Source organism: Xyrauchen texanus, chromosome 44, assembly GCF_025860055.1.
Source record: "Xyrauchen texanus isolate HMW12.3.18 chromosome 44, RBS_HiC_50CHRs, whole genome shotgun sequence".
Lineage (NCBI taxonomy): Eukaryota > Metazoa > Chordata > Actinopteri > Cypriniformes > Catostomidae > Xyrauchen > Xyrauchen texanus.
Window position 1 is genome coordinate 21445219 of NC_068319.1, and position 14804 is coordinate 21460022.

A 14804-nucleotide genomic window follows, 5' to 3' on the forward strand; every position below is an offset into this window, starting at 1 on the left:
CCAAAGTCTTTGTGGGAGTTTGACTAATTGATAGAACTAGTCCCCACATAGGATGCATTGTCATTGCAATGGGCATAAAATCTCTTCAACTCTCGTCCTCCACAATATGAATCACCTGACAGACTGTAGCTTTCTGCTTTGTTACAGCAACAGTGAAGCCATGTTCAGCGCATCAGTTCCAGTGTCAAGCAGTGCTTTGAACTCCACATAGTTAAGACACCTGCTTCTGTGGTAATTAAATTGCACCTTACAGAGGCTGCAAAGTACTTGATTTCTATCACAAGTCACACCTGGGCTTGTTATGTACCCTACAAATAGCATTAAGAGTAGGGATGTTCCGATACAATTTTTTTGAGACTAAGTATCGATACATTTTGTTTGGTACTCACCAATACTGAGTCTAATACCTGTTTTGTTTATTTTTTTTTTAACTGCATATCATCAGTTTATGTCAATTTTATCATAACAATGGTGTTTAAATGAATAAATTCATTAAAACTTGAAAGTATAACAATTCGTTTTCAACATGACCTTGTCCTGTTTAAATCAAATTAAGTGCTTTTATTCAGAACCTCACAGCAAAATACAGAATACAGTGGATTTATATTTTATTAAATAAAGTGCTGCACTACAGAGCATCACAGATGTGAGATATTGCTTAAAGATAATACAATTACTATTGATTTATTATTATCACTATTATTAGTAGTAGTAGTAGTAGTAGTAGTATAACAGTGAATATTACACTTCTGTCATACTTTTTTTATTGAAATGTAGCTTTTATTTTGACTGAGCTTTTATTTTGAAGTGTTTCTGTGTTATTTTGGCCAAGGAGCTCTCACATATGATCGGAGCCAGAGATAATCTATACTGAGATAACAATCTCTGCGTTTGTCGACTAGCGTGCTACGACAGCAAGTCACCATTTGCAGATACCATACAAATGAAAGGGGAGAGCCGTAAACTGACACCTACCTGTCGCAAAATTGTCAGTGACTTCTCTTATAAAAAAGAAATTTTATCATAGTAAACTGCATATGCTGTTCATTCCAAAATAATTATTTAGTGTAAAACATGTTGAAGATTAGTAGGCATGTGGTTAATTCCTTAAATGATGAGCTGTTTCCTCACAAAAGCAGTTTATTCAGCGTAATGAAGCATCTCCTCCATAGACATTCAAAAAGAACAGCCAAAAGTTGCATACTCTAATATTTCATTATTAGCTTTGATTATGGCGTGCATTCGTTGTGGCATTGTTTCGACAAACTTATGCAACGTCACAACATTTATTTCCATCCAGAGTTACATACATTTTTGGCAGAGATCTTGTATTGATGACGGGAGAGTAGAACCACTCTCCCGTCATCTCGACTTTCGATGGGGTTAAGGTCAGGACTCTTTGGTGGCCAATTCATGTGTGAAAATAATTTCTAATGCTCCCTGAACCACTCTTTCACAATTTGAACCTGATGAATCTTGGTATTGTCATCCTGGAATATGCCCGTGCCATCAGTGAAGAAATTTTTTGGATGTGACTTCAAGTGTTTAGTGATCTCCAATCACGATCATTCAAGATTTTTTTCTGACCAAATTTCTTTCGCGAAGCTGACGGTTCACCACTATCATTCCAGGTTTTAATAATGCGTTGGACAGTTCTTAACATAATTCCAGTGATTTCAGCAATCTCCTTAGTTGTTTTCTTTGCTTGATTCAGGCCAGAAATTTGACCCTTCTGAAACATGGTAACATCTTTTCCGTGACCATCTTCAGACATGGTTGTTTAAGAAATGAGAAGCCACACACTGCATCCGTTAGGGTTAAACAAATAGTTGCCAGCTGAAACATATTAATCACTGCAATAATGATCCAATCATAGGCTCTTAAGTATCTGCTTATTTCAATCCAAACAGCGACTTTTTTTTGGCCAGGCAGTGTATGTACTCTGTTTGTGTCTCACACTACAAAGTAAATTTAAGCTCTGTTTGCTGTCATCTGCTTCAAACAGAGCGCTCGATGCTCATCACGGTGTGTTCCCTGTAAGAGCCAAGGAGGATTAAAAGGTACCTGCAGCTGGCATCAGCACGACACTGTCTCCACACATGCACAAATGCTCACATTTGCAGTGCAGCGCAGTGCAGCACTCATGCAAACTATATATTTATTTTATTAAATTACAGTTTTTGCTGTAAAATAATCTCACTAGTACATAATGTGATTTTAATTTGTGTGCTGAATGTTGATATAATGACATTCGTATGTCAGATGGTAACGGTTTTGGTATCAGAGCATTTTTACGAATACCAGTACCAGTACATGAGTGTGGTATTGGAACTGATACAAATACCAGTATCGGTACATCCCTAGTTATGAGGTCCTTAGAGGTCCATTCCCAAGGCTGTTATGTGTGCGGATCAGTGTAATGAATCTGGGTGGAAACATCGCAAAGTTTCCTTACTAGTCCCACCAGCCTTTTTGCTGGTTTATGCTGTATTAACGGTAAAGGCGTTCATCGCAATTAACCAAATTTAATGCGTTAAATTTTTTTAATTAATCGTATGGTATGCTGGGTTACTTTTGCCTGCTCTCCTAAAGACACAATGAAGTGACAACCCTCTAAGATGTAACAAAGCCATTAAGTTTGAACAATACTTCAAAGAGACAAAGAAAACACCACAAATTATTTTGCAAAGACAGGCATTAACAAACCACCATGTTTTTTTCACACAAGAAACCTTCAACCATTCTCACTATAATAACACAGATCTACACTCACCTAAAGGATTATTAGGAACACCTGTTCAATTTCTCATTAATGCAATTATCTAATCAACCAATCACATGGCAGTTGCTTCAATGCATTTAGGGGTGTGGTCCTGGTCAAGACAATCTCCTGAACTCCAAACTGAATGTCAGAATGGGAAAGAAAGGTGATTTAAGCAATTTTGAGCGTGGCATGGTTGTTGGTGCCAGACGGGCCGGTCTGAGTATTTCACACAATCTGCTCAGTTACGTGGATTTTCACGCACAACCATTTCTAGGGTTTACAAAGAATGGTGTGAAAAGGGAAAAACATCCAGTATGCGGCAGTCCTGTGGGCGAAAATGCCTTGTTGATGCTAGAGGTCAGAGGAGAATGGGCCGACTGATTCAAGCTGATAGAAGAGCAACTTTGCCTGAAATAACCACTCGTTACAACCGAGGTATGCAGCAAAGCATTTGTGAAGCCACAACACGCACAACATTGAGGTCGGATGGGCTACAACAGCAGAAGACCCCACCGGGTACCACTCATCTCCACTACAAATAGGAAAAAGAGGCTACAATTTGCAAGAGCTCACCAAAATTGGACAGTTGAAGACTGGAAAAATGTTGCCTGGTCTGATGAGATTTCTGTTGAGACATTCAGATGGTAGAGTCAGAATTTGGCGTAAACAGAATGAGAACATGGATCCATCATGCCTTGTTACCACTGTGCAGGCTGGTGGTGGTGGTGTAATGGTGTGGGGGATGTTTTCTTGGCACACTTTAGGCCCCTTAGTGCCAATTGGGCATCGTTTAAATGCCATGGCCTACTGAGCATTTTTTCTGACCATGTCCATCCCTTTATGGCCACCATGTACCCATCCTCTGATGGCTACTTCCAGCAGGATAATGCACCATGTCACAAAGCTTGAATCATTTCAAATTGGTTTCTTGAACATGACAGTGAGTTCACTGTACTAAAATGGCCCCCACAGTCACCAGATCTCAACCCAATTGAGCATCTTTGGGATGTGGTGGAACGGGAGCTTCGTGCCCTGGATGTGCATCCCACAAATCTCCATCAACTGCAAGATGCTATCCTATCAATATGGGCCAACATTTCTAAAGAATGCTTTCAGCACCTTGTTGAATCAATGCCACGTAGAATTAAGGCAGTTCTGAAGGCGGAAGGGGGTCAAACACAGTATTAGTATGGTGTTCCTAATAATCCTTTAGGTGAGTGTATATACTTGTTTAAATCATAAACACAGAAGTCATCCCATAGTGAGAAAGCTAGTGTTACTTGCTAAAGTTATTATTTCACCAGTACAAATAAACAGAACAATCAACAGTAGCAGGCTCTGAGCAGAATCCCTGCTGACATGACCATGGGTGCACCAAAGCTGAAAGGATTTAATCAACTAAATGCACTAACAATTGATTTGTAGAGGTCAGAGATCTTAACCCATATGCATTATTTTACAGAGCAGGCAACAATACCCTTGATGGGAAGATGATATAGCCAGATGTGCACTTTGAAAATTCTCCACACTCATTTCAGAGATACTATACAAATACAATATTGATAGATAACTGGCTCAATTATGCTCATTCTATTACCAAGTGAACAAGTTAAAAATGCTATACTGATATTGATTTCAGCTTAGAGAAGAAACGAGATCACTGTTCGTCACATGCTGAAATATATTATGCGAAACCAAAAGTTGACCATGAATTTGGGAGTCTTGACCAACATGCAAATTCCTGACATGACAGGGAGCAAACACAATGTTTACACAATGACAGAGAGGACGAACACTTTCTTAAAGTGTCACATTCTCAATGAACAACCCCTTGCACTTCAGTCAACCATGCAAACTATGCCATTTGTAGCATTAGTGTCATTATTTAAGATGCATTGACTAGGCCAGTGGTTGTCAACAAGTTTTGCTTCAGGATCAAAATGTAACACGACAAGAAGTGGTGGTCCAACACAGTACTAAAATTGTTTATCTGAAACCATGAATTCATTGCACAAAACACTGATATGGCTAGTTTCTACCAAGTAACAGTTACATTTGTGCCAAAACACCGTTTGATTTGACGTAAAGCCATTGACGTCAGCAACAAAGAGCTTTTCCAACTCCCTATTCAAAATTGATCCCAACGCACAATTATTTCTTTAGTTGCATTTTATTTGCATTCAGCGTTATTTTATCCCCCTGCCATCTGCAGGACCCAACGACCCAGTCTTGAGTTACAACTCACCAATTGAGATTTGGATTTGGGATTATTCATATTCCAAATCAGTGCTAACAATGTAACAACTTTGCCTATGCAGGTGGCATGTAAATGTGTATAAAGTGCCTTAATCCATGCATTGCATGGCACTGTGTATGTCTGGTCACTGAATTATGACAGATTTGGTCAGACAGTCAGTTATCTGTTTAATCCAGGATAATCTGGATGCAGTGACAACATTTACATGCACTTTAGAAAGCGGGTTATTCCGGGCCTTTTTTGCAGAAAGCGGTATTCTGAAACATCATGTAAACGAGAACGCCGATTTCCTTACTTCATTTAAGGGATTAAGAGAAAATGGTTTAACACACCTAGGTTTCTCCCAGAGAAAGCCGCTTATGTAGCCATGTAAACACATACTCTGTGTTCAAACAGGTTTTTGAAGAGTGCACATGTGTGTGGAACAGACCGAAAATCAAACGTCATAGGATGGAGCCCAACAACAAGTCAATAAAACATTTCGGGGAGTACAGTGGGAAAAGCATATTCAATAAACTATACCCATTTATACACACCAAAGTAAAATATTGATGATCCCTCACATTCTCGCATAAGCACTGATACATAGAGGGAATCCCAGTATTTTACGTAAAGGGAAACCCCTCTATAGTGCAATTCCGCTGCAGGTTGCAATTGAAAGTTAAGGAAACAAACACAGCAACAGCTCTAGAATATCTTGAAATAAAGAGAAGCAAAAGAGAATATAAAAGTGAAGTCTTCCTCGGATACCATGTTTGTTATTTACATAAGCATCACAGGAAAATTACATTGGTCTGGAGAAAGCTGCTTACTAACTGATACGATGTATACCGGAGTAAAGAGTACACCGTTTATACAGTGCATGTAAACAAGAATGCTGCTTTCTCGCAATACGCCATCTACGCCAAGGGGTATAATAAGAGTGAAAACTTGACAAAACATTATTAGAGCAGTCTCTGACCAGCATAAATTTACACTGTGGTATACTGAGAATTTGACTACATTAAGCATGTGACCTGCTCTGAATCTACTGTACACCTAGGTCCACACTGGGCTGACATTCCACAAAAAAGGAAAATCCATTGTCATAACCCTTGCTTGCACTCAATAAGAATTATTTGCACTCGATTAGGCGAGTTTGATTAGCATTTGAATGAACTTTGAAGACAGTACAAGAATTAACAAACACAAGCAAAAAAATTAAGGCAATCAAATGTTGAAATGCATGAAGTTTTGTGTTGCAATAGACAAACAGGCCATAAATAGGATAACTAGTCCTATGTGATAACCTAAGTATTTTTTTTATTGTAGGGCACTATGACGCTGGATAAAGGTTAGCATACAAGGCGATTTGGCAGGCTATACTTTGATCACGTATATTAAAACATTCTCATCTCTCATCAGCCTCGATCTGCCCCACAAACCCCTTTGGACCCTTGAATTCCTCCACAATGTCCCACCACTGAGAGTCAAATACTAAATAAATCAACCATCTCTACAATGAACAAACACACTCATAATATTTTGTCATAATCTACTTGGACAGTGGTTGTTTTGTACAACTTCATAAGTATAAAAAAAAGGAAGAACTAATGAACGGATGGATGGATTGACAGACAGTTAGATAGATAGATAGATAGATAGATAGATAGATAGATAGATAGATAGATAGATAGATAGATAGATAGATAGATAGATAGATAGATAGATAGATAGATAGATAGATAATTTATTGCCAACACTAATCACTTTAACCAAGCTAAACAAGCAACTTTAACTATTTCCTCAGAATTAAATACTGCTACGTTCATTTCAGTCATTCCATACTACAGTGTCACCAAGCAACACAACTAGATTCCCTGTTATTTATCATTGTAAGGACAATATAATGTTAATATTCTTCCTCATTATTTTATTTTATTATTATTTAGAAATGCCTAACAAATCTGACCATGTCAAAAAGCAAATAGATTAAAATAAACTATCTATTTACATCTTGCCAGAGTCAGCTCTATTGCTTACAGTATACTCACCTGTATCACTTCATATATCAGCTGTTGTCAGCAGCGTTGTTTTCGGAAATATACCACGCATATAATAATCCCAAATAATATTACTCATTCAGTGTTGTTTCCATATCAAAAGCAATTATTATGGACAACTTCAGAAACTTTCCAAACAACAAAAAACATTTTCCTCACATCGTTGTGACTGTGGTGAAGAAAACCAAGCGCATAAACTTTGTCTCTATGGCAGCTTTGACATCAGCGCACCTCTCGCGCGTCAGTTCACTCCTCCCCACTTCCTTCATAACGAATGCAAACACGGAAGCGCATGCGCGGAGAGCGCACACTGACCGGTGCGCAATAAAAAAGTCTGGAAAAACAAAACTTTCCGTGTTAATTACAATGGAAATGTTCCTTTTTATTTTAGATGTTTCAAAAGTTTTCTTTAAGACGGCTAATATTGAATACAGAAATAAACTAGGCGTGTTGTTATGTGGAAGGTGCCTCAGAAACATGCAAAACAAAAATGTGGCAGATAACTTTGACCTCATAATGCAAAGGTGTGTTTATTGACTTTTTTATTGACTTTTTTTACTTTGGCCCAGATTCTGACACCACTCCTGTGATTACAATCACTAAACTAATGAACGTGAAATAATGTGACAATGATTTGAGTGTGTTGGTTCTTTAATGGTGATTTGGGCTATATTTCTTAGACACAAAGTAACTTCTACTGTAAAATCATATAGGCTATCTATCATACATCCTTCTTCTGAATAATAATTATAGTAGACAATGCCAACCATTTCAGTTTATTAAATGATTGTACTCTCCTCCGTCTAGACGAGTTTTCCTGGTACTCGGGCACGCTTGTGCCAGAGTTATGATTATCAGTATAATCATCCGCGATAGTGTGGGCGGGAGGTATGAGGTCAGACTGCGGTGTTTCTCACACTTTCAACAACTTTTCTCTAGAGGGCAGTAAAGTTCTGTGCAATTCAATGGGGTCCATGTAAATCTAACTCTTCAAAACAGAGCACTTACTGTATGTTTTATTTACTGCCCATTATTTCTTTAAAAATTGTATGTGATACGCATTATGAAACGATTGAAGTTTACACTGTTGTCTCATTACTGCATAATTTAGCCATTTGCGTACATGTATTGCGTTGTGGGAGACAGTACACATTCTATATATACTGCAAGAATATAGGCGATTAGTTTGTTCTCCAAAAACCCCAGAAGAAAATGAGCATTTTTGAGCCACGGGTTCTCTTTGTCCTGTGGATTTTTATGGCAGGTTTTGATTTATGAGTAAAACAGTGTGTGGTAAACATCGCTTTAAAGGTGCACTCAGTCATTTTTTTACAGTACATTTTAAATCAGATGTTTACATACACTTAAGTTGAAGTCATATCAAATTGGCAAATTATAGTTTTGGCAAGTCGTTTAGGACATCTACTTTGCATGACACAAGTAATTTTTCCAACAATTGTTTACAGGCAGAATGTTTCACTTTTAATTGACTATATTACAATTCCAGTGGGTCAGAAGTTTACAAACACTAAGTTAAATGTGCCTTTAAGCAGCTTGTAAATTCCAGAAAATTATGTCAAGCCTTTTTAGGCAATTAGCTTCTGATCGGCTAATTGGAGTCTATTGGAGGTGTAACCATGGACTCTTTGCTTGATATCATGGGAAAATCAAAAGAATTCAGCCAAGACCTCAGAAAAAAAAATGTGGACCTTCACAATTCTGGTTCATCTTTGGGAGCAATTTCCAAACACCTGAAGGTACCACGTTCATCTGTGCAAACAATAGTATGCAAGTATAAACACCATGGGACCACGCAGCCATTATTCTGCTCAGGAAGGAGACACATTCTGTCTCCTAGAGATGAATGTAGATTGGTGCGAAAAAGAGCAAATCAATCCCAGAACAACAGCAAAGGACCTTGTGAAGATGCTGGAGTAATGCTCCACAGTAAAAAGAGTCCTATATCAACATAACCTGAAAGGCTGCTCAGCAAGAAAGTGAATGCTCCAAAACCTCCATAAAAAAAGCCAGTCTACAGTTTGCAAATGCACATGGGGACAAAGATCTTACTTTTGGGATAAATGTCCTCTGGTTCTGATGCTGCGATACCACCTGCCTGATGGTAGCAGTGAGAGCAGCCCATGCTCGGGTGGCTTGAGTCTCTAATGATCCTCCAAGCTTTTTCACATACCACCTGGTAAAGATGTCCTGGAGGGAGGTAAGCTCACCTCCGATGACGTGGCTGGCAGTTCACACCACACTGCAGGGTTTTGTGGTTTAGGGCGGTGCTGCTGCCGTACCAGGTGTTGATGCAGCAAGTCAGGATGATCTCTACAGTGCTGGTGCAGGATCGTGTGAGGATGTGGTGGTTCATTCCCAACTTCCTAAGCCATCTCAGGAAGAAGAGCCTTCTTCACAACGGCCTCAGTGTGGCATATCTCCAATGTTGTGGCTTAAGGACAACAAAGTCAAGGAATTGGAGTTGCCATCACAAAGCCCTGACCTCAATCCGAAAATTTGTGGGCAGAACTGAAAATGTGTGTGCGAGTAAGGAGGCCTACAAAGTTCAGAATGGGCCAAAATTCAGGCAACTTATTTTTAGAAGCTTGTGGAAGACTACACAAAATGTTTGACCCAAGTTAAACAATTTAAAGGCAATGCTACCAAATACTAACAAAGTGTATGTAAACTTCTGAAAGAAATAAAAGCTGAATTAAATCATTCTCTCTACAATTATTCTGATATTTCACATTCTTAAAATAAAGTGATCCTAACTGAACTAAGACAGGGAATGTTTTCTACAATTAAATGTCAGGAATTGTGAAAAACACAAGTTGAAATGTATTTGGCTAAGGTGTTCAACTGTAGGTCGATGTGGCTTACACTGACACATTTTTAAATGAGAGAAAAAATAAATAATGAGTGCACTTTTAAGATACTTGGACATTTTGTTCTAAAATATGTTACACAATCAAACCTCAAATGTGAATTTTGAAACTGGCTTGTTTTTTTTTTTAAATAGTATGTTGCTAACAAGTTGCAAGATAAGAACTACAATCATTTTCCTTTTCATCAGGCACGCACACTCACATGCTTGTGGTTTTTAGTCCTTATCTAGCAACTTGTTTGCAATGTTAAAAAAGTTTTAAAAAACACAGCTGCTTTAAAAAAAAAAATCAATATATGAATGTACTGTATGTAATTAATATTGTAGAGCAAAACTTCCAAATATCTTCAAGTAATGTTTACAACAGACCTTACACTGATCAGCAACATTAAAACCACCTGCCTTATATTGTGTGACCTTCATGTTTTTATTTATTTATTATTTATTCAGAATGGTGCCAAAAACAAAAAAAACATACAGTAAGGGTCAGGTCTGCGGGCAGAAATGCCTTGTTGATGAGAGAGGGCAACAGAGAATGCCAGACTGGTTCGAACTGACAAAGTCTACGGTAACTCAGATAACAGCTCAGTACAATTGTGGTAAAAAGAATATAATCTAATAATGCTATTCTGAGATGCGGGTTGGTGCTGTTTTGGCGGCATGAGGGGGACCTACACATTATTAGGGAGGTGGTTTTAATGTTGTGTTTGGTCGGGGCCTGGGTACCTCAGTGAGTATTGACGCTTTCTATCACCCCTGGAGTCGTGAGTTCGAATCCAGGGTGTGCTGAGTGACTCCTAAGCCAGGTCTCCTAAGCAACCAAATTGGCCCTGTTGCTAGGGAGGGTAGAGTCATATGGGGTATCCTCGTGGTCGCAATTAGTGTTTCTTGATCTCAATGGGGCATGTGGTAAGTTGTGCGTGGATCGCGGAGAGTAGCATGAGCACCACATACGGAGTCTCCGCGGTGTCATGCACAACGAGCCACATGATAAGATGAGCAGATTGACAGTCTCAGAAGCGGAGGCAACTAAGACTTGTCCTCCAACCTAAGTAGTGGGAATTGTGCATTCCAAATCGAGAGAAAAGGGTATAAAAAAAAATAATATTGTGGCTGATTGGTGTATTTTTCTCAGAAATTGAAAAATCCCATTATAAAAATAAAAAAAGGAAATTCCTGAGGGAACCCATGGCGAATTAGCCTTCTGGTTCCACATACAAATAGACATCATGGCTGAACAGCAATATATGAAAAATTATCCTTAATGTTCTTCTTTTTTTTTTTTTCAAGTGAAAAAATTCTAAACACAAAACATGATTCTGGATTCTAAAAATCTACTTTTTTTATCTTGCTAAATTTATGGTATGACTTGTGACATTCAAAGTCAACACAACCTGCAAAAACCTGTTTATAATAACGTTTCGTTGTCTAATAAGCATCACCAAACCTTGTAATTACATTTTTTTTAAATAATGTATACTTAACGAATTCTTAAATCCATCCAATAACAACACATCCTTCGCACTCTTAGTTATGGTGACACCAAATGAAGGTCAACATCAGTACTTTATTCAATCATTTTCAAACCACATACAAAGCTGAATAAAACCAGTACATCAAAACAAATACCGCTATGGAAACTATAAAAATAACACAGGCGATATATATAAAAAAAAACACTTGGTACCTCTTAAAGCTTTTAAAACTATAGAAAACTTCTTTGAAGAAAGTTTTGCCAAAGGCTACAAAAATATAAGCATACTTTGGTTGGCTTTTTATGGATTTAGCTAAATAAATACTCTATTTTTCTAAATATTGCACTTCTATGTTTGGTTAAATAAAGGTATTTAGCTCTCAAATAAGCTTAGCCAGGCCAACATTTGCCATAGTTTCTCTTCTAGAGAAACTCAGAGTTAATACAGGATGGCAGTCCAAAGGCAAATCATGCAACAGTTGCAGCTAAAACTCAAAGTAAACAGCATTCAGTACGTCTGGATTGGTTTAGTCATCAAAGTCAGGGATGTCATCATAAGAGTAACCGCGGTACCCCTTGGAGGCATAAAAAGCAATCCGCAGGTGATAGAATCCCGGAAGAAAGATGAGTATGCCGATGATGATTACTGGAATTGTGCGATCTGGGTACTAAATCAAGAGGGAACATTATTATTTAAATGACTGACAAATACATTTATACCAAACATAGTCAATAAAACTAAAATACTACATTGTTCTTACTTGTGCTGAGAGATATGCAAATTCCTTTAAATTAGAGCTGTCAGTTGATTAAAATTTTTAATAACATTTTTATTTTTTTATTTATTAAGTTAATAGTGATTAATCACAGATTTTGAAAATTCTGAAATTTTACACTGTATATTATTTTCCTGTCAAAATGCATTTACTTCCAACTTAGGAAAGAAAACAAAACAATATGTATAAATATTATGCTTTATTAACATTTTACAAAAAAGTCTTCCACAATATAAAGATAGAAATGGACTAAAATAGGACCAATTCAAGTAACATTATACGTTTCCCATAGTTTAAGTGAGAGGTTAGTCCCCATAGGTTGAGTAGTCAGTCATATTTTAATTTATTTCATACAGTATTTCTATATTCATAATTTTACATTTAAAATATTTATCTCAAAGCATTATTTATGCATTTGCAACTGCTGTGTAAATGCATTTATTCCTGCCCTGTGAAAACACATCTAAATGCCACTTCAGATGCAGCTTATGTGCCACCTTTGCTGGGTAAAGTTAGCTTTAGTCCCCAAAGGTTTAGTATTCATTGCAGTGGACATTAAATCTCTTAAACTCTCATCCTCCACAATATTAATATGCCGGTAGACTGCCACTATCCACTTTGTTACAGCAATTGCTAAGCTGCTTTCATGATTTCATCAGAGCCTCAACGGTAGCATCCAGCGCCACTTTGAACTCCATGGGAAAAGCATAGTGATAGTGGCAAATAAAATGTGCTGAAAATACTTGATTTCTATCACAAGTCCCATCTGGGCTTGTTTTGTACATGAAATAATAGCGCTAAAAGCTCCTTTCTCCATCATGTTATCACTGACAGGGAAGCGCTGCTGTGGTGTGTGTGTCAGCGTAATGACTCTGGGCAGACACATTACAACATTTCTGCCCTACCAACAAGTGGTTATGCTGTATTAACAGTAAATGTGTTAATAACGATTTAGCAAAATTAAAGTTAAACTTTTTTAATTAATTGCATGTGATTAACATGTTAATTCCGACAGCTCTAGCGGAAATGTCAAGATTTGGGCTCATAACTCATATATCTATGTTCCTTGAACTTATTTATTTATTTATTTGTACTTATTTTACCATAACTTAAATAGTTGAGTTTATTCTGTAAGATGATCACCAAGTTAAGTGAACTTAATTGCACACGCTTTGGAGACGACATAACTCAATCAATTGAATAAAGTCAACTTATTAGGGTTTTCAGTGCAGGTATTTATAATCATTCAGCCCAAACAATGTTTGGCATGAGAAGATTAATTGATTCACACACTAATATATATATATATATATATATATATATATATATATATATATATATATATATATATATATATATATAGTCTTTGTTTACTTGTTCAGTTTAAAACATTTACATTAATGTTTAAACTGTCAGTATTTGAGGTGAAGGGTTGCAACTGCAGGAATCATATTAAAACATATCACACTATGACACTGATTTCTCATTCATAAACGTCTTCTTTTCAATTTCCATATTTTTGGTCTACTCACCATAACATGAATGTATCCCGCCAAAAGCAGTGATCCAACAATAATCAATAAAGAGCCAACCAGAAATAGGAAAGTTGCCAGGGCGATAGCCTTGTAGGGTACTTTTGGTGGGCTTTTCTTGAACTGTAAAACAGAAGATGTTATGCTAAATCTATAAATTTAAATATGCTGATTTTATGCCTCAGTTCCTCTCACCTGTAGATCAATGTAGCCCTCATCGCTGTCTGCCAGCCTGGAGTATTTCACTTTAATGTTTGGAGCGGCACTGGTTGTGTTGTTCCGAGTTGGCATCATGATTGTGTCTTGGCTTGATCAGGATGAACAGGAATAGCAAAATAAAAGCTCATATCTGAGAGCGCATGTGTGGTTTACTCTGGCTCATAATGCATTACAATTAGTGCAGCAAACACTTCAATTCAAATAAAATACCAGTTTAAGTTGGTTCAAAATGAACCAATATATTTCATTTTGGTGAGGTGTTTTCAACTAGATAAAACTGTCATGGGAATAAGACTGTGCAGTGCTAGTCTGATTACCAGCCCATTTAGATGTCAAATATAACAGTAAATTAATAACATCTTGATGAAGTGCACTGTCTCAAGGTCATTGCAAGCATAATTCTAAAAATGAAGCTATATAATCATATAAATCCTATATAATTTAAGGAGCATGAATTGCTGGGAAATCGTACATGCATTTATTTCTTTATGCTGCCGTTTCTCATGCATTCTTTGAGTAAGTAGAACAGGTAAAATCACTCGATTTGTGGCCTGATGCTGGACTACTGTAACGATCACTCAGTATTACATACATTTTTAATGTATTTAGTGTCTGATGCAATGTAATAGTTGCTCGGTTTATTGAGGCGTTTATATACTCACCAACTAATAAAACACGCTTTCAACGTGCTTTTAAGCAAATACTGTTTCAGAAGAAGGCAAAATAAGCAAAGTCGCTATTTGACGTTTTCGAGCAGACTGGCTGATTTCCTACGACTACTTCCAGAGCAATAATAAAACTTCCATTTTTCCCCCTATGAAAACACTGCTCGTCTTTCTGTTGTCATTGTTTA

At 37.2% G+C, this 14804-nt stretch overlaps 2 protein-coding genes across 4 annotated transcripts in view; both read right to left on the minus strand.

The window, feature by feature from the left end:
* The window catches only part of LOC127636788 (protein turtle homolog A-like), a 50801-nt gene extending 43546 nt beyond the window's left edge, over positions 1–7255 (minus strand). For all 3 annotated transcript variants that reach the window (XM_052117521.1, XM_052117519.1, XM_052117520.1), the window contains exon 1: positions 7055–7255. The gene's annotated coding sequence lies outside the window, so the exon portion shown is untranslated. The remainder of the gene's footprint in view (positions 1–7054) is intronic.
* A 4248-nt stretch (positions 7256–11503) lies between these two features.
* Positions 11504–14804, minus strand: tmem230a (transmembrane protein 230a). The gene is made up of 4 exons (XM_052117702.1): positions 14614–14804; positions 13928–14039; positions 13733–13855; positions 11504–12092 (listed from the first exon to the last, which is right to left on the minus strand). The coding sequence occupies exons 2-4, from the start codon at positions 14024–14026 to the stop codon at positions 11952–11954; spliced, it is 363 nt and encodes a 120-aa protein (XP_051973662.1). The 5' UTR covers positions 14027–14039; positions 14614–14804; the 3' UTR covers positions 11504–11951.

Bases quoted from the DNA above. Each gene is read 5' to 3' on its own strand.
- tmem230a (XM_052117702.1), bottom strand. From the start codon at position 14,026: ATGATGCCAACTCGGAACAACACAACCAGTGCCGCTCCAAACATTAAA. The intron at 13,856-13,927 runs GTGAGAGGAACT...TCTGTTTTACAG, and splicing joins AGGGCTACATTGATCTACAG to TTCAAGAAAAGCCCACCAAA. The intron at 12,093-13,732 runs GTGAGTAGACCA...CTCTTGATTTAG, and splicing joins CGGGATACATTCATGTTATG to TACCCAGATCGCACAATTCC.